The sequence below is a fragment of the Varroa destructor genome, unplaced genomic scaffold (genome assembly GCF_002443255.2).
Source record: "Varroa destructor unplaced genomic scaffold, Vdes_3.0 BEIS01000004.1, whole genome shotgun sequence".
NCBI classification, from domain to species: Eukaryota; Metazoa; Arthropoda; class Arachnida; order Mesostigmata; family Varroidae; genus Varroa; species Varroa destructor.
The window spans coordinates 42277790-42296908 of record NW_019211457.1 but is presented as its reverse complement, the minus strand read 5'-3'; the positions used below and the strand labels follow the sequence as shown (position 1 = coordinate 42296908).

At 40.7% G+C, this 19119-nt stretch overlaps 3 protein-coding genes across 12 annotated transcripts in view; 1 reads left to right on the top strand and 2 right to left on the bottom strand.

Moving 5' to 3' along the window:
• Positions 1-4903, bottom strand: part of LOC111249689 (serine/threonine-protein phosphatase alpha-2 isoform-like) — a 107039-nt gene extending 102136 nt beyond the window's left edge. For 2 of the 4 annotated variants that reach the window (XM_086986365.1, XM_022803901.2), the window contains exon 1: positions 3442-4903. In XM_086986365.1, coding sequence (XP_086842491.1) covers positions 3442-3597 — 156 coding nt within the window. In that variant the 5' untranslated portion in view covers positions 3598-4903. The remainder of the gene's footprint in view (positions 1-3441) is intronic. The other 2 variants (XM_022803899.2, XM_022803900.2) reach the window with 2 other exon arrangements.
• Positions 4904-7622: 2719 nt separating this feature from the next.
• On the top strand, positions 7623-11819 carry LOC147756226 (uncharacterized). Of its 7 annotated transcripts, none has more exons than XM_086987355.1 (4): positions 7623-7850; positions 8210-8524; positions 10346-10543; positions 11403-11819. In XM_086987355.1, the coding sequence occupies exons 3-4, from the start codon at positions 10400-10402 to the stop codon at positions 11718-11720; spliced, it is 462 nt and encodes a 153-aa protein (XP_086843481.1). In that variant the 5' UTR covers positions 7623-7850; positions 8210-8524; positions 10346-10399; the 3' UTR covers positions 11721-11819. The 7 variants fall into 7 exon arrangements, with proteins under 7 accessions (XP_086843481.1, XP_086843480.1, XP_086843476.1 ...); XM_086987354.1 differs by having other exon boundaries at positions 8205-8524; XM_086987350.1 differs by lacking the exons at positions 7623-7850; positions 8210-8524 and adding an exon at positions 9671-10115 and having other exon boundaries at positions 10389-10543.
• Positions 11820-16013: 4194 nt separating this feature from the next.
• CCT2 (chaperonin containing TCP1 subunit 2) lies at positions 16014-19093 on the bottom strand. The gene is made up of 2 exons (XM_022803897.2): positions 18082-19093; positions 16014-17322 (listed from the first exon to the last, which is right to left on the bottom strand). The coding sequence occupies exons 1-2, from the start codon at positions 18835-18837 to the stop codon at positions 16468-16470; spliced, it is 1611 nt and encodes a 536-aa protein (XP_022659632.1). The 5' UTR covers positions 18838-19093; the 3' UTR covers positions 16014-16467.
• Positions 19094-19119: the final 26 nt, after the last annotated feature.

The window sequence follows — 19119 nt, the reverse complement described above, 5'->3', positions numbered from 1 at the left end:
GATTACTATCGACCTTCTATCAAATGCTCGTAACATACGGTACTAATAGGCGAGCATACTATTTAATTGGCATATCATTCGCATATCTGAGAGCGGAAACTGTTGATCCAGTTACAGAAGATATATTAAAATTATCACAGAGATATACAGAAGATATATTATTATTATTACAGAGGGCCCCATATTAAGTGATACAGGTTCAACTTATACGAGATCGTATACAAGAAGCATAATTTGTGCAGAATAGTTGAGACTAAATAGAGAAACAAAAATATTATGAAAACGTCCTATAAAAAGTTACCTATTAAAAGCTGCATCGTTGAACTGATGTATTGGCCAAGTCGCCCTATTTTGTTAGAACGCATCTACACAAATTTATCTTTCTTTACTTAGTCCAGATCGACGCGCCAAAAGGCTAAAGCTGCCTCCTAAATAATGATAACGATAAGACCATACTTTTCAGCAAAATTCCCATTAGAAAATAGCTTGTCAACGATACTAAAAAGTTTCTAATTTTCCCATTTTTCTAAGTATCAGGTGCACGGATGTCACATATCTGTGATCTGCCAAAGCTTTTTTTTGTAGCTTCTGAATGGAAAACTCAGGGATAAAACACACACTTACCGCGGCTCTTAATTCAACCCGTTCTCTTCAACTTAAGGCGTGAACAAGCTTCCAAGGATTTTATTTATTTTTTTAAATTTAAATTTTATTTTTATTTTTACTTAACTCCAAATATAGTATTTATAGCTCAGTTGGCTGCATTTTTTGCCGCTGCTGTTTTTCCTTAAACCATTTACTACTCATCATCGGACCTATACCTGATTTGAACACAATCTTGTCCAACCTGTCGTCAGCGTTCTGCCCCTACTCGGATCCTGTTGCTCCATTTATATAACTTATCCAATTCTTGGCCTCTCTAGTTCACAGGTTTTCTGTTAGCGAGCTGCTGAACACAGACGAGGAAACGTAAGCGAAAGAAGAAAATGATAAAAAAAATAAAGGGAAACACGTAAAATCGTTGTACACAAGATTGTCTGTGTTATCAATACTAACTGGATTGCAGCCGTACGTCATAGAGAATCAAGAGAGGCAGACTGTGCTTGAGAGATCTGGCGTTATGGACGAAGAAATAATAGTCCATTTATGACACCTTCTAGAAAAAATCTGGCCACCCTCGACTGAACAAGCAGAAAGAAAGTCAGTCAACAGAATCCAGGGAACGTCTTGTCCGATGATCAGTCGATTTAGTCAAACAATCGCACTTCTTACGTTAGAGGAGCCGGATGACAAGTCCACGTTGGACCCTATTTCGATGAGTTTGTGTTACCGACACTTATGGTAGGGGACATCCGTGACTCTTTCTAAATTCTAGAAGCATATCTGAGTGTAGCTGGATGATCAACCAGATTGCCACATGACTACAATCGTCGCAAACAGTCATAGCGAAGCAGGCAAACTTGGTTTCAAAGTTCGCATTGCCATTGAAAAAGAGTGGCTTTGAGAACAGACTGGGAAAGAACGCCACAGGGACAACGTGCGACATAAAGTTCGTTCCTTTCCTGGATAAGATGGGTCCAAAAAAATTAACACCGCACTGAAAACGGAGAAGAAAAAATGAACGACCTGCGAAGAGAAGTAAACCACAAACCTCTTGTATCGTCTTTTTATTTTCTCATTTCCTCTAGGCTTGCTTCTCTCTACCTATCTTTTTTCTTATTTCTCTCTTTGTTACTCTTTTACGACAACTCTGCGGTTTCCTAAATTTTTTTCAAGTTTTCTAAGGTAGCCAGCTTCATGGCCCATTTTCCTTTCTAGGGTTTCATCTATCACCCATCTGTAGCTGCGCTCTTCTTAATACTCCACTCTTTTTTCCAGAAGAGGCTTTTGGCGGGCTCCATGATGTCCGCCTATGCGCTTGTTTATCCTTCTATCGTGCTTCTGCTATATCAAAAATGATACTGTTAAGGACACGTCACCTGACGCCCTGGTAGCCAGCAACCTAATAGAGGAAAGCGCAGATGACAACCACCGTAATGTTTTGTAACGGCCTTAAATTATCGCAACTCCAAAAACATAGTCTGGATATCCTCGAACAGTCTGTCACTATCTCCAATGAAGACAGCCACATAAGTAACACACCCATCGGCACTGGTTACGAAGCAATGGAGTAACCGGAAACCAACTGGAGAAACAGTAGAAAACAGAAGCAGCTTTTTGCATTCCATGTCCTTCTGTGAAACAAAGCGGGGGAGGGGGTCGAAGTATACTTGGATGACTTTGGGAGGGAGGACTTAGTATCCCAAATCAGTCTCATTGGGAACCTACTAGGTAATCGACTCACGAAGTCCCGCAGAGCAGTGGGGCGAAAGAACAAATGGGAGTTCTCTGACTTTTGTCAAAAAGCCACAACCGCTAGCCGACTGCTCATAGGGCTCAGCCCACAATCTGAAAGGCGCACGCCGAAGAGCAACGCGCGGATTTCCCGCCTAGGATTGTATTTTTTTGCAGCCTACTGCACTATGTCGAAACACTGCCTACTACCAACTGTGCTCGCCCAGTAGTGACCACTCTCAAAACATCCACTTTTATTCATGAACAACTATCTTAGGCTTATGTCTCGTGTAAAACGATCTTCATTTGGTTCGGTCTTTTTAAAAGGTTTGTCTAACCTGTGTTCTGCCATAATTACTCTTGGCGTTCTAAAGCTGCGCTGCTGGCGATCCACGGTTAGACCACTGTACTCATACGGTAGCCTACGAAATAATGGAATTCTGTCTTCGCTGGAGCGTAACAGATATACTTTCGCCAAATCTTCATACAAAATCTATCATCGGACGACAAAACCAGGGCATCTCATGTATCTCGCACCGTGGCGGGAATATACGCGGATATATCTGAATAGCTGACAATACAAAAGTGCAACTCGAACAGAGCGGGACATCTCTGGGTGATTACCAGTAGGAACTATAGGTTCGCCAGCATATTGACATTATTTTGGCCAAGGTAATCGCCATATCTCTGGTTAAAATCAGATACAACGGCGGCAATGTCATGTATCGTATCCAAACTTATATAGTAGAAGTTTGGATACGATACACAAAATCCAAAGCAATTTTTCTCTGATTTCAGAGAGACAAGCCGGAGGTTCACGCACGGGCCTCTAATCAGCGGCAAAAATGTCATCAGATACGCACGCATATCATTCCTTGTCAAATTCGGTCTCAGTCCCGTCTTAGCGAAGCAGACAATTGTTGACCATATCCTTTTGGCGTTTCCTTCTCATACCTAGCTATGGTAGCCGGTGTTCAAGTACTGCATCCTCTCGGATCTTTGTTCTATGCGTATATACATTGCTACCAATTTGCGCTCACTGTTTAGGCTTTGTAGAGACGTATCCATCTTACAGCTAAGTAAATTATCGTTTACTAAACAACTCACCATCTTTCCGGGCGTTTTCCTTGCGAATAACAGTTTGTCGATGATCGAGTCGATGTTTGCTAGTTGAGGAAGAGTTTCAACAGGCGGCGGTGCAGGCGGTCCTTTTAGACGCCGGCGCGGTGTCGCCGGAGAGCGTCTTGGTGATGCGCAGGCCATCGTGGATGATACCAAATCAGAATTTTTTGGTTTGAATGTGTGTCGTTCCCGCACCTTTATCAATCAGAAATCACGAACAACTCCTGAGTCACTTCGACAAATGTACTTGCACTTACTGGCTATCAACCCACGTGTAGAAATATCCGACAAAAATAATTTAGCTTAGAGGAGCAGAAAACACAGCAATATATTTCCAACCGTCTACAATCAGTGTTTAATCGATGCTCTGATCGGAGGACTGACGGGGCGATTATGTGTGTTTGTTGTTGGTGCGGTTGTTGGCAAATGTTAACGATCACAGACTCTACGGAGCGATAAATAGAGACATATGATATGACTACTTCTGTTAAACACAGCTGCCAGCGAAAAGGGAAGGCACACAAAATGGGCTTATCGGGCTGCTGCTCGCCGACCGACAGACACACATAGTAAAGAAAGACGATGGCACGCAAAACACGCAACAACACTTCTGACGCACTGGCTACTGGCAGCTGGCGACACAGCTATGCAATGTCGGACTCACCGACAATACTGCCGCCTAGCGCTTTCACCAAACGAGATCACGGAATCACGTGCAGGAACTGCCCGAAACTCCTACTGCTTTTATTGCTGATGATCCACAATGCCTGAACGCAGCAAAAAAAGGAAGAACGAGCCAGCTCTGACTGGGAGAAAATAGCGACATACTAATTGTTACACGATCGGCCACTCTGTTCGTGTTGTTGGTGCTGCCTGATTATTAATACTCGTTGACATACAAACGCTTAGCGGGCAATTTTTCTTATTAATTTAATGTCCGTGTGATAGAAAGGATGGTGCCTATGGAACAAGAGGTAGAAGTTGCGCACGTTTCGGTTCTAGAAGCCGTAGGCCGAAGCAGGTGTACAGTCTGCCCCTGTGGCCTATTAGTATCGCGCCTACTGCGCCGCTGCTCCGCACTTGCTGGTTGCTGTTAGTTGGCTGGCCAACGCGCTTGTTCTTACGACCGACGGAGAGCTTCGGAACAACGGCACACGGCGATGCCGTCCCGCGCTCACAGCGGCAAGGGTCGCTGGAACCGTATCAACAACGGGAGAGGGTGGAACGAGCAACGATCTACAACGAATTTGGTTGTTCGTTTTACTGGGCCTCTGGGTAGACCTGCCAGACTGTCAGTCAAAAGGCAGTAGCCGCACTAGAGGCTGCTGCCTGCGCTGTCACTCTTCTGACTTTGTGTTGCAAATATTGACAACTGAAGCGCCTTGCTCCGTACAATCGTCGACCGATTCTGCTAATTCCTATGTTCGGTTTATGCTTGCTCGAGGAGTCTTTGCGGAAGGCCGGATAGTTGGTCTTGCCACAGAGAAACCAGTTACCCTTCTCCGCAGTTACCCTTTCTTTCTCCAGAGTTCTCTCCTTGCCAACAACGGTAGAAAGAAGCAGTAGGAGATCTGGATGTATGTACGTGCCTGCGTGCTAGCTCGACAAGGCCACGGATACCAGGCGCGGAGCATATTTTTTCAACTGCTCTCTCTCTTAGGAACACACATACACATACGAATACATACAGACACATACTCATGACGTTTTGGAGAGGCTATGAGGGCAGGCTGGGAGAGTGTCTACCATGCTCGCCTAACCTGCCTTCGTCACGACTCGTTCATTTGTATGCATTCATACATAATGGAAACTAGCGGCCATGAAGGCTATGGCCTGCTCAAAATCTCTTCCTTTCAATACAGATTTACAATCTCCCTTGCTTGAGGATGGCTGGCCGACAGTTCTTCATTGTGCCGAAAAGCTCTAGTAGCAGTGGCACTACTCGTATCGCGTGCAAGCATGATGGATGTCCGTCTGGGTGGAGGGAAAAACTGGAAACATGGTAACTCTATTATTTATACAAAGATAAAACTTTGGCTTTGTTTTGGACTTGAACAATGCTAGGTGTGTATGGACTGCTGTAGAGCATTGCCAGAATGCGTACACTTTCAGTACGTGCTTAGATACCTTAGGACAAGACGGAAGCAACGGACTTTTGTTTTCGCCGGGCTAAATCCTTAACGTTCTCCTTAATATGAGAAACAAGGTGAATAAAAATAATGCGCAAAGGAGAGCTTGTAGAATTGAGTTTACCTTGGAGCAAGATGACTCCGGAACTTCTAAATGTCAGAAAAGTACTCTCAGACATTGCGCTTAACATTGTGTTTAACGGACTAAGGAAACGATTGATTATTGGAACACAAGCAGTATGCCCCACGTCTTCTGTCTGCATAATACTAGGTAGCATTATCTATCCAAACAAAAGTTGCAAGGATCTGAAAGGACAACACAGCTGTAAATAAAAAGGAAAAATCATTTGTTTAATGTTTTACTTAAGTAGTGAAATATTTGCCGAAAGAGCGTCTTGATGTTTAAAAAAAGCGAGTGGACATAAAGTACATCAAAAGAGATCTTTCGAAAGACAGATTGGTTACCTGAAAGAAATATTTTCCTCATTTAGGAGACGGTACAATTTACTTGGAATATTTTTATAGATAGCTTTACCTGACATGAACCAATCAACAAAAAACTGGTTATATATATATATATATATTTTACAGAGAGACTATATTAGGCCACCTTTACGGTTTATAGATTGAAGTAACCCCCTGAATTGACTTGGTGCTGCAAATTTTTTTTTTTTTTATTTTCTTCTGTGTAAGAGCTAACCATCTTGAGTAAACAAGCCTATTGAAGAAAGACCTTACTTCTAGCTATAATAAGTGCTCCTTTATTTTATAAACTCATGGTGGCCTGTCTCCTATAACCATTAGTCTGTCTTTCAGCGGGGTCCTTTTATAAAGTGCGATCAATTATTAATCTACGATGAGTATCTCGGTATGCTGGTTTGTTATCGAGTCCTAATCCTAAGCAACAGTAATAGTCTACAAATCAAAAGGCCCTGATGGGTGCCTGCAAGACATCGCAAGCTGTAAAAGATCGGGTCCAGACGTACACCCGTGAATTTCGGCAGCTACAATTCCAAAAGAGAGGCCTATTAGCAGACTCAAATCTTGCCATGTTCAAGCTCTTGATACCAACGATGTCCACGAGTCTGGTCTGAAACTTTGGCTTAATCTGAACTCAACCATTAGTACATTCAGTCATTGGATGTGCTTGTACACTGTCCGGTAATTGAAATAACATGGTCTTTTGCATCCATATATGCATTACAACGCGGTATAGGTAGCTATCCAAATTCAACCTATTCGATTACAAGCAATGAGTTAGCGCATGTGCTATGTTCACCCATTTTTACCTACAAACAATAGAGCTCATTGACTTGTTTATGTATTTCTCGCACATAACTTGTACGCGTATGCAATTACTCCTTCCGATCAAGAATCAGCTCATTCTAGGTCAGCCTTAACCAATTTCTGATTCCAAACTCGTTGCTATCGTTATGTAGCCTTATGATACAATACGTAATACTTTGTGGCTGCCATTAGTGTTGTTCTACTGCCATTTTCTCGTATTAGTTCTCCTATGGACCTGTTTCGGTTGATTCAGGGTCGCATTATTCGAGTCATTCATAAATCGATCAAGCTACTTCATTATCTTTGCTGACTTGCCTCGCAATTTTTCAGTATTTCATTAGCATCTTAATTTCATGATCTTGTCCAGTTACGAAAAGTTTACTCAACACACTACGAAAAATCAGAAACATGTTTTTCCCAAATATAGTCTTTTTTTTTTTTAATATATACCCCCATTCGTTGTACTGAAAATCTATCTTATGACTTATTTAAATTCTATAGCATTCAGACAGTAGTACAGAGTTGTACATAAAAAAATATTCTTTGATGATATAGTAATTCAAATTTAGTCGATAGGAGAAAAATCAATTTACAGTAAGACTATTATATACTAAGCATGCACTGTCTTGTTAAACCTTACAGAGAATTTGCTAAGGTTATTGTTAAGAGTTGCCTTTATTATCTATAGTGCAGCCGTACATACAAAATACATATAGCATCGTAACAGGTTCCGGCAAGAAATATTCTTAAATATCGAAAAACAAAGTTAATCGATTCTAAGTGGTATTGCAATTCTTGTTGTACTGAAGTTACTTTCACGGAGCGGACATAATAACGATCGTTAACCCTCATGATATACACAGAGAGTCCTACAAGATCTACTTGGCTTATCTCGTCTTGTGTCCGATATTTGGAAGCTTAGTACTTTTAGTTTTGCTAGCCGCACTAGCTAACATTAACAATCAATGCGATTTTTTTGTGAGTATGATGTGTGACACGTATTTAGATGTGCCAGCATGCTATAAACGCAAATTATATATATTACTTGATTTGCTAATACACGCATGCTTCACTCGTAAGCGCTCTATTGCGTAACCTAGCTTTCTATGGGCAATATTGACCCCAGATGTTTACCGCTCGCGGAACGTGGTGTATATTGCATAATATCAATTACGTAGGGTACAACAGTATCGTGTTATACTTGTCCCGGAGCTGGGCATTGAACTCTTTGTTGTTGTTTCATAGCCATTAACATAATTACCTAAAGTCACGAGACAAATGAAGGGTGAATTCTAGCTAATCTAATTTTATATTGGTTCGTGCTTGGCACAGGACAGCTGCTGGGTTTAGCAAATGCATGAAAACGCCCAAAATGCATCATCCGCTTGTTAAACCAGAATAGCTGTCGAAGGCGTTGGACCTCGTGTGACAACGTGATACACGCATTAAGAAAAAAAGACAGCGAAAAGCCGCATTCTACAAAATAAGCTAAACCACCATCTGCACAGGTGGGCAAATGAAAGGACCAAGCTGCCAGTTGTCTCCCAGTTGATTGACTCGTGTTGGAGTCACAGAATCTTGAGGCTCCCCACATCGCTACTTCGTGACAAATCAGCCCGTTTCTCCAAACCTACCTTACAAGCGACCATCAGGTTATCTATGGGTTGGCTCAACTTAAGCAGGTCTTGGCTATCAAGCGCGTCGGTAGTTAACTTTAACTTCAAGTATGAGTTAAGTTTAGGCTGAAATAGATTAAAAAATGCCTTATTTACATTCGGTTTGCCTCACTAGTAATAATAATGGTATCCGTAACAATTTACTTTTTCTTTGGGCAGCCGTTGTTAAAAGATGGATACTTACCTATAGATCCTACAAATACATCATGTTTGTAATTCATCATACAACGTCAGTAATAACGGCCAACCCTGGATAGTAGCCTTATTCTCACGGCTGCAAGAATCGCTTATTTGTACTATAATACAAGTATTATACATTCTACAAACGCAGAAATCGTTCTGCTCACTCAAAATTTCCTTCAAGCCCTACGTCGTTGCTCTAATAGCTAGCGGCGTCTATACAAGAAACATCATTAGCAATGCGCCACATCAATGCATGTTAACTTTTCCTTTTCAAAAGTAACAACACTGCAAGTTGAGATTTCTTGTTTGTATTCCGGCATCAGATATCTTAGGTATCTAGCCAAATTTCTTTTTCTCGTTTCGTTTTTTCTGAAGGTTTGCTTCTTCTGTGGAAGTGCACAAAGACTCAATCTTCATCAGCTTCGTAAATCTTGCTGCGAACTTAGGTACATATGCGCAATACTGAGAACAGTTGTTTTGCCTTCTTGCAGATGTAGATATTTGAGTGCAAAGATGACCATAGCTAATTAGCTTCGTAAAGGGTGACAAAAAAACGGATGTTCAACAATACGCAGGAATTCAGAAGTAAACTTTATTTTTGACTATGCTACACATACATTCGTATTGCGAGAACTTTGTCACCACTTAAAAATGTTACATATGTTGTACTATCAAAACTGCGGTTTATATTTTTTCCGTGAACGATAGCGGATACTATTTATTGTAGGTTAATCGAAACATATAAAATAGTGAGATCCAACCGGATATGAGTATTTTCAAGGTACGTTTCTAATACCGTCTGCCTTTTGCTTGGATACAGGCGCACCTGAGTTACAATCATAGAGCTGCGCCAATCGAAGTCCTCCATCGTAACTGATTAGACGAATGTGCAAAAGTGATTTATATATATAATTTTTAATACAAACTGAGGCATATAATATGCCTCCGGTTATTTAACTTGTGTTTTATTGCAAATCATGTTAAAAAAAGGCCCTCAAGACTAGCTAACTATTCGGTCCGCATTAGCCATGCGAGCAAACCTGTGCTAAATGTTTTTAATTAATTTGTATTTAGGAAAACCATTCCCTCAGAATCTTTGGCTTTAGTTCCAATGTAAGTTTGTAATTGTCATTAACCCCTTCTCTGTATACACAATTTGATTTTGACATCGGGTTTCGTCATGGAGAATTACGTGGAGAGTACCACAATATCTAATTTGATTTTTCAAAAGCAGGGTGTTTAAATACTTCTCAACTATTTTTTTGGTCTGCTCAACAATGTACACAGTTGCTACAGTTGAGAATGGATATTTATATTTATAACAACGAACCTGCGCTAAGCGAGGGCGAATTTACCGCGTCAAGCCAAGTTGTCGCTGACAATCGTAAGCGTTACAAATATTATGTGGTGCATCAATTGAACAATATTAATACACGGCTACTATATGTGTGAGTTATGCAGTTATTAAATCAGCATTTGATTCCTGGATACTATATCAGCTAGCTTGATCGGATTTTAAATAACTTTCTCGTTTTTTTAAACTCCGGCAAACGTTTAATGCCTCTAAGCTAACACGAAGCAATTTATGTTCGTACATTACTACTTATAATTTAGTTATCGCCACAATTTACATCTTTCTGTGGTGCTCCGGGGTAAGGAACGAGGACAATGAACCTGAATACGGTTGGGCAGGGTGGTAAGTCGCGGTTAAAACCATTCTCAAGCGATGATGAAGATATACCGTTAACCTTGTCACAAAAGCTGCTTCGGTTTATTGACTTCAAGGATACTACTACCTCCGATGATGATGAGGTAAGGCGCAACAGATTATATTCTGTAAAGTTAACATTAAATACCTTCGACTGAGCCCCCGACTAAGGGGAACTTTGCATCTTCCACTAGACTTAAATCGATTCGGGAATCGTTAAACATCAAAACCACACGGTCACGTTCTTCTAACAAACTACCGGCAGGGGTATCGTAGCCAGAAGTCGAGTAATAAATATAATTTGCATGCCCTGCGCGTTTTTGAGTTGTTGATTTAACCCGTCGCACCTCATAAATTGAGCTCTGTTAAACTAATTCAAGTTATTCATAAACCTTACACGGCAGTTATTACGTGACCTTGCAGCCTCGAATATCGTCGTACGATCTTAAGTTCTCGTTTTTTTAAATTTCCTATTTACTTGCTTTGCTCAAATTAATTAGCAATTAAACTGAATTTCTGGTAAAGTATCCAAAAACATAGATATGTTTCGCATGCAAAGAAAATATATTAGTGAATGTATAAACAAATTGAGCCTCGTTCATTTCTTCACTCTTGTTTGCCAGTAACAGTGTAGGGGGCGCGGGTCGGTTTTTGCCTTTTTTTTTTTTTTTTTTGTTTTGGCCGTGACAGCTCCGTTTGGCATCTGTAAAGCTGTATACTCGCACATCTTGCATATTTCTTGGTTACGCTGCACCTTGGCATTGTCATTGTCAGGAATGTCTGCATGGGCAATACGTGGATTGAGAAGCCGGCCTTCAATGTATGATCGTAGATGTTAGTGAGATTAAGCCAGCCATTTTCTCGAGGTGCCGAGAGAAATCGGTCTATTTTACGACTGTAGAGTCTTAATTGTTACGAAGTTCATCTTCGTTTCCAATGCCGTAAATAGTCTTGTGCATTTAGCAGATAACGGATACAGCAACTCTGGAAATTGGTCCTGCAAGAGTTCTACCGGATGAAACAACAGAAACGGATGGAACCGAGGAGAAAACCGACGAAGAGAAATCCGGAATTTCGCCAACGTCGTCAACAGGAACGCGGGTTTCTAGAGCTTCGGGGTCTTCTAGACCTCGAATTGTAACAACTACATCCGACGATTTTACAAGTGTTACGACTCAGGAAGGAACTTCAAGAGCATCAAGTCCCTCCCGAACATCGACGTCTTCGAAGTCAACTTCCGGAACATGCGACATTTTGTCCCGAATTTCTAAATTATGGTAGTAGATCAATTAACTGTATGACTATTCAATCACGACATTAACGGACCCGTCAGAATCGAAGATGCTTCTGTATGTAGTGGATCGTGGTTGCTTGCGTGTATTCCTGAATTTCTCTCTTCTAAATGAATTATATTGCTAAATAAAATAATTCTTCTGTCTTGTTTGAAAGCAAAGTAAATATGATCACAGCCCGTTTAGGGTCGTGGAGTAGATATCGTACCTTGCTTAGCGCTTTTCAAATGCATTTTATTTTAACCCGATTCTCAAAAAGTTGATAAAGGTAATGATGCTTACCGACTATTGAACCAACTTTGCTTTTGGTACCAGCCGTTTTGGTACCAGCCGTTTTATCTAGGTGTTTTGCTATTGGTTTAACATGACACAAAGTTAAACACGTCTCACAGCCTCACGTAAGCTATAAGTCAATCTAACAGCAGTTACCCTACCCCATCAAGCCCGTTTTCCCATCGGCTTGTTCGAAATCGTCTGTTGCCATGTCGCAGCTATCACTTCGTTATGTTTTTAATAGATAGCCACCCAAATTTATCTGTGTATATGTTTAGTTAACCCCAGGGATTAACCGGGGACTCGGTCTGTTACTAATACTCTCCCTAATCCAACATCAGATGCGGACTAATATTCACGTCCAATACCGCTGCTAAGCATTGGTTTAGGTTCGGATGCCAGCTTGAAACTCTACACGAACCTAAATAACTTCATGTGGCTTAGATTTGATACCGAGCATAGGTGGGTTTGGTATTACCCGGTTGCCACTTTACCGGTGGTACATAACCCATTCCTGCTAGTTGCACTGGTTTCGTTTTCCGTTACAGTTAAGCACTTTCCCTACATTTATATAGACATAATTTACGATGTTCTAGTATTTTGGCCTGAAAACAAATCGTCTCAGTTACAAAAACGACAACAATTTTCTTAAATATCCCAAGTATTTCGATTGCATTAGGTCATACCAAGGCACTCAAATCTTTGAAATTCAAGACGTGTGTAATAAATTGACGGAGCACATTAAAGGATCTCATTTTGTTTTAAAAAGCTTCACAGGCCGGTCCAACTTTCAAAATGCATCGTAAGGATAGAATCGAAGTACAGTTATGCTATAAAATGACATGGGCTTCGCCACAGCGTATCTGAGACATAACCCGGCTAATGAACGGAGGAGAGGTTGCATTTTAAGAAGCCCTAACTTGGCTGAAATTGACGTAATGCGTCACCTCAACCATTTCAAAGTGAATCTAACATCGATGGTGCGGTCAACTCCTAGGAAACACGGGGTCATCTGCTTGGTTTCTGCGTAAACCCACTATTAAGCTTGAATAATTTATGCCCAATTTCAATATACACCAAAGCAATTCTAGATCTCTTTGAACTAATAGTGTTTCTCAATAAAAGATATACATAATGCACGTAATTATATAGTGCAGCCGAAACCGGACAAATAGAAAAGTTCATCAATAAAATAGACAAACAGGCCGGGAATTGAATTTGCCAGGGAACACTGTTGAGGGCTTCAATGTAATGCGCAACGTAACGTATTCTAGCGATTCACCGTTAAACTGCTGTCTTCTGCAAGTGTAATCACGATCCGTTGTCAGCGTCTTGATGCGTCAGTTTTTCATTGAAGAGAGGATCCGGTTGTTTTAATGAACGACCTGATCGAACACCGACATTGCTTAGCAACGTCAAATTGAATATCGCTTGTTACGGTACGTCTATAAGGTAAACGGGGTTCTTCAATTAATTGTTTTATTCTGCCTTGGGGTATATTTGAAGATGCTACATATAAAGCAGTAGGCATTTCTTATTTGTCAATTAAAATTCAAGATGTAAAAATATTAACGGCACCAGCCTCAGAAGTACAGATGCAGTGAGGAAGGGTTTAAAAAAAGTTGAACTGATCACTAGCGAGAATATCGTTGTGAGAGAATCTGCCTAATAGATGTTAACTCTGGGTACCTCAACACGAATTTTTCAGCTAATAAAAGCTTCGTATTTAAAGTGAAGCTCAACACTCACTGCAAGTTTCATATTACATATTTTAGCTGAGCTTTCAGTAGCAACTCCACTAGTTTCAGCAGTGACGTTCGTCGACTAGTTTGATTTTTAATCTAAATTAGGCCAAATATTAAGAGATGGTATAGAGTGACAATGAAATCGTTACGTCTTCTTTAATTAGATCATCTTCACTTAATTCACTTTTTCTTTCAATTCTTCACTTAATTTAAACTGTTAAAGTCTGACATCATGTGATAATTAGGTCAAATGTATTACCGCAGGGACACCTAACGAAAGTGGCTTTTTCTTTACAGTTATGCTCTGTGAAAGCAACAATACAAAAACCAATTATCTATAGCTGGTAAACTGTTTTATGCGCTTCACAATGCAAGGATCAAGTATGATCTTTCATGCTTTTGAAATATCGTTATAGTGAGTTCCTTAAATATGTTACGTTGCAGAAAACAATCTTTAGTATTATAATCTGCGGGAGGTAAGCCCACATTTAATAGAACCTAAGAAATATCGCAAACGTTCTATAGTGGCCGCGTGGTATAGCTAATAGGCCTGTTTATAAACTGTATGGCCCCAATATCAAAATAAGATTTTGATGCCCTATAGTTAGATAAACCAAATAGAATTCCTTATCGCTTTTTGCAACGCCACAAACTATAGGTCAGATGACAACAGATGAGTATTGCGACGGCACGATTTAAGGGCATTTAGGGCGATAAGCTAAGGCCGCATTACGTACCCCGGACAAATTAATGCAACGTGATATATTTACCGACTTCGATTTGCTTTCGCCACACCTTTGATTGCGATCACCTAATTTTTCAAAAACCCTAAGTTTCTGCGTCCTAACGGAGCAACGTTTTCGCAGCAGTTCGGATTAGAGTGATGAGCAGAAGTCAGGACGATGTGATCAGTTTTGTCGACTTTCATGTACTCTTCATATACTACAGGATATAAAAATAAATTTAAAGATTTTATAAATGTTAGTTTATGTTGGATTATAACGTGCGTTTTTACCTATCTGAAATACGCTATCTGAAACAATGACCTTTATGATACCTTAAAACCAAATAGAAAAGCGATTTGGTTTTCCTCTATATTAATTTTTATATCTATAGCTAGAGTCTGAACACGTAGCGCCCCTTATTGAATACTTGTTCCTCTGAAGAAGCAGACAAACGCAAGTTCGTCGGATCAGATGCCTTTCTGCTAAACTTAGTGAACTTTCTCAGGGAGTCCAAATATAATACGAGTCCTTCTGACTTGCATTTCGCGTCTAGACCGTACATAGTTGAAGAGCGGTTTGGAAAGAAGTAGAGTAAATGCAGCAACAGTACAAGTGGTTTCCGCATCGGTGCACACGGACGGCTGTCTATATATACAGCTTACTTTCGGTACACCGCTTTAAAAACCAAAATCTGTTCAAAGGATAAACCCAACCGAGACCTATCTTCATAATGAAAAAAAGCGAGAACGGACAGCTTTACGCTCTTTCTCTTGTTGAAATATATGGGTTGCAAATAGTTCCGTCAAAGCATCAAATTATCTTCAGTAACAACTTTTGAGAGAGGATGCGCACTTAAATAAATATATATAGAAAATATATAAAATCATACACTAACCTTCAGTTAGATCATTGGCAGCTGTTGCAATAAAAATACACGTTATTATCGTAACATCACTTTATCTACGCTACTTAAAAGGGTTTTTTGTCTTTATATGTAGTAATCACACAAACTTCATAAAGCCAACTAGACGCGGTACGCCCGAACAGATTAAATTATCAATAACATAGTGAAATATAAAAAAAAGTAATCGTAAGCATTACTAGGCAAGGTAACATTGAATTTTTATCAAGAAGAACTACATACATCCGAACGCTCTTGAATGTCTACATGAGAACACCGTTCAGGGTCCTGTCTATGCCTCTACCCTGCACCTGATATAATTTACATGCTTGCAAGGTACTCGATAGAAGATTGTTTAATTATTAGTTGACGTATTTTTGTGGGTGTCTATATTGATTCAAGTATCAATTTAAGGGTATCAGTCAAATAACAATGAACGTTACTAGTTTAATGCATCGTATATACTAAGCGACCCAGAAAAATAGTACACTTATACCGTATTCTTCAAATTCGTGTTAACAAAATTAGCGCAAAGTTCTTATTTTTTTTTCTTGCTATATTATTGTTTTTATACGCTTAGAGCGTAGCCGAATTATTTAAATGAAAAAATTTTCTAAAGTAAAAAGAGGACTCGTTGATTGTTTGCTTGTGTTATTTTTAATAATATAAAAATTAAGCAGAAGCGTTTTGGACCATGCACGCATAAATAATTAGCCGGCTCTCGAAGGCTCTGCATGCACAATACATTAGTCAGTCTGCTTTCCTCAGTCAAGCAGCCCTAGTCTGGTTCAGCAGGCTTTTCAGTCGTACAGGGATATTTAACGGCACCTAAACAACAATGCAACCTCTCGCTCCGCCTTTTTCAGAGCGAAGCGGCGAATCATATTTTTTAAAGGATAGCATGTACACCTTATAATCATGTGCACAATGAAAGTTGAAGAAAGTTGGTCATATTAAGTTAGGTGTTCATTGATGATTCGATGTTTCTTTTTGTTGCTAGTAATAAGGTCATTACTTGAGGCAAAGACGGTACGCACACCGAATTAGCAAAATCAACAGTACGACAGAATGCCTACTAATTACCTAGTCCTTTTAGTGGCTTCTGTCCGGCACCCTCTTTCTGGGAGCGTCCTTTATAATGCTGTCTACTCGCAAGATCATCTCGGCCGCTTCTGATGCCGATAGTAAAACTTGTCGCTTCACCACGAATGCTTCAGTTACGCCGAGTTTCTCCATGTCGTCAATCTTTGCATCAGCTATGTTGATACCGAAAGTACTCTGGCCATTGGCGTGTGCAGCACGTAACTCCGATACCAGCTGTGCCGAATCAAGACCAGCATTGTCCGCAATGATTGTTGGCAGTTGGCGAAGCGCCCTAGCAAATGCCTCAATGGCAAGGGCCTCTTTGCCAGGTGTGGTCTGCGCGACGCTGTCGACGGCTGCGGCCATCAGCATCTCTGCACTACCTCCACCATAACAAATTTTTTTCTCCTTGACGACAAATGCGAGTACACACAAAGCGTCGTGCAGCGAGCGTTCAGCCTCGTCCAAGATTTGTTGGGTGGCTCCACGAAGCACGATAGTGCAGGCTTCCCCGAGCGGCACCCCACTGAATTTCAATAGTTTGTCCTCGCCGATCATCACCTCCTCAATAACATCACACGTACCTAGCCGCACACTTTCTGGGCTGGTGAACGTCGATACGATTTCGCCGCCAGTGACCAAAGCGAGTCGTTCAATGCCATCAAAATCGGCGTGCTCGATAGCCATAACACCAGCATCAGCGAAGAGTTGCTCCGGATAATTGTAGATTAGTTGACGGTTAATGAACACGTTGCACTTGTGAGCTAAAATCGCGTCCACTTTGCGTTTCATTTTTAGCTTCTCAGCATCCTCGAGTTCAGCAACCTTAGCGATCGACTCGCACTTCATACGGGAACCGAACACCTGCAAGTGAAACGAGGAATAACAAAGCTTTCTGTAAACTTAGCGAGAACCAATATCGATTAATGATTAATAATGACATATACATATCTAAGTCCTACAAAATCTTATAAAAGAATAGTTAAATAATTCGTTCTCGCCTTTTCCTAAATATCTTAATTAATTTTCCAATGAAAAAGCATTTACACATACCGCGAGAACATGTATAGTCAACATGTAATGTCTCACGGGCCACAGATGTTAAGAGAACTACAACCACATAACTTGTATTTGCTAGATCTTCCATCATTACTTTAGCGTGTGTCGAATTTTCTAAACGATATGAAATCGTGGGCCAACAACATTCGTCCTGAGCCCTGATTGAGTCGAAAGCAGCCAAATTGATTACAGTCTTACAAAAAAATCTACTCATTAAGCACCACCACACGACTAAAACACTCGTCTGAAGCAGTACAGAAACAGTGATGCAACAGGTCCCGTGTAAACTCTCTCATTTTTAGAGCAATTCACAAAAAAAACTTTTTTATTGATACAATTCATTCATACCATGCAGCACAAAATTTATGAAAGAATTGACCTAAAAGAAACAAAAATAAACGCAACTTTTAATTGTTCGAGAAACTTCGATCACATGTTCGTCGTCAGTAGTTACCCCGCAACTTTCCTACATCAATGAAAACAAACAAAGATTGTCCATCCAAATTATGAAACAACTGGAAACTAGTAACTAATTCGATAACACAATAGCTAAATGCAACCTGCCTTAATTTTGTCGCTATCCATGGGTGTGTTGGCAATGAGTATTTGAGCCTTTTCCACACGTTTCGGCTGATTCAAGCCCGGTTTTTTGTCGAGTAAGAAACCCTGCTCGAGGTGAGAATCAAGCATGCTTCCTCCGAGTTTCTTGATAATGTGAATTGCGTCCAAATTAGATTTGCCCTTTAGACGCATAACGGCATCGACGGCCAACTGTGCAAAAAAGTCTTTATGCTGAGATAAAATCTTCGATCCAAGGGTTGTGCGCGCAATATTAAGAACATCGATTCGAAACTGCGCTTCATCGTTCGAGCGATTTTGAGAGAATTCCTCAAGAGCAGCGCGTGCCGCAACTACAGCTTTCCGCCAACCGGCAATAATTGTTTGCGGATGTAATCGCATACCAACCAGCTTCTCAGCTTCCTGTAGGAGCTGCGCGGCCAAGACAGCAACCGAGGTTGTGCCATCGCCAACCTCATCGTCCTGCGTTTTCGAGATATCCACGAGAACCTTGGCGGCAGGATTATCAATACCAATCGCCTTGAGTATCGTGGCCCCATCGTTTGTCACCTCCACTTTCGAATCACGCGATGTTTCGCACAATAGAATTTTGTCCATTCCTTTGGGCCCAAGCGTGGACTTTAGTAGATCTCCAATGGCTATTGCGCCAACGAACGATGACAGACGCGCATTCTCTGCCTTTTCTTCTTCTGCCTGTTGGTTGAGAATTTGGACGGGGTTAAGGGTACCGAGTTGTGCCATGACGACTGTCTAAAGGAGTCTTGTCACTCGCTTGTCAGATATTGCAGCAAACACGATAACGCTTCGACGATTTACCCAAATGACCGCCAGCCAAAGATGATTGAAGACAAAAGTTTAACGAATCGACGCGCTACTGTCACGCAGCAGTTGTTAGCAGCTAGACAAATAAGGCAATGCAACCACAAGTGCCGCTCCACACAACATGCCTCGTGAAACAAAGAAATTTGCCAGGGTGTGAGTAAACATCAACCCAATAGCAGACAACTAGACATGACATTACTC

Excerpts from the sequence above, each read along its gene's own strand:
- LOC147756226 (XM_086987350.1), top strand. The coding sequence starts at position 10,034 with ATGGATATTTATATTTATAACAACGAACCTGCGCTAAGCGAGGGCGAA. Across the intron at positions 10,116-10,388 it reads CCAAGTTGTCGCTGACAATC|GAACGAGGACAATGAACCTG; the intron begins GTAAGCGTTACA and ends CTCCGGGGTAAG. Across the intron at positions 10,544-11,402 it reads CTACCTCCGATGATGATGAG|CAGATAACGGATACAGCAAC; the intron begins GTAAGGCGCAAC and ends TTGTGCATTTAG.
- CCT2 (XM_022803897.2), bottom strand. The coding sequence starts at position 18,837 with ATGGCACAACTCGGTACCCTTAACCCCGTCCAAATTCTCAACCAACAG. Across the intron at positions 17,323-18,081 it reads TGGATAGCGACAAAATTAAG|GTGTTCGGTTCCCGTATGAA; the intron begins GCAGGTTGCATT and ends TTTCACTTGCAG.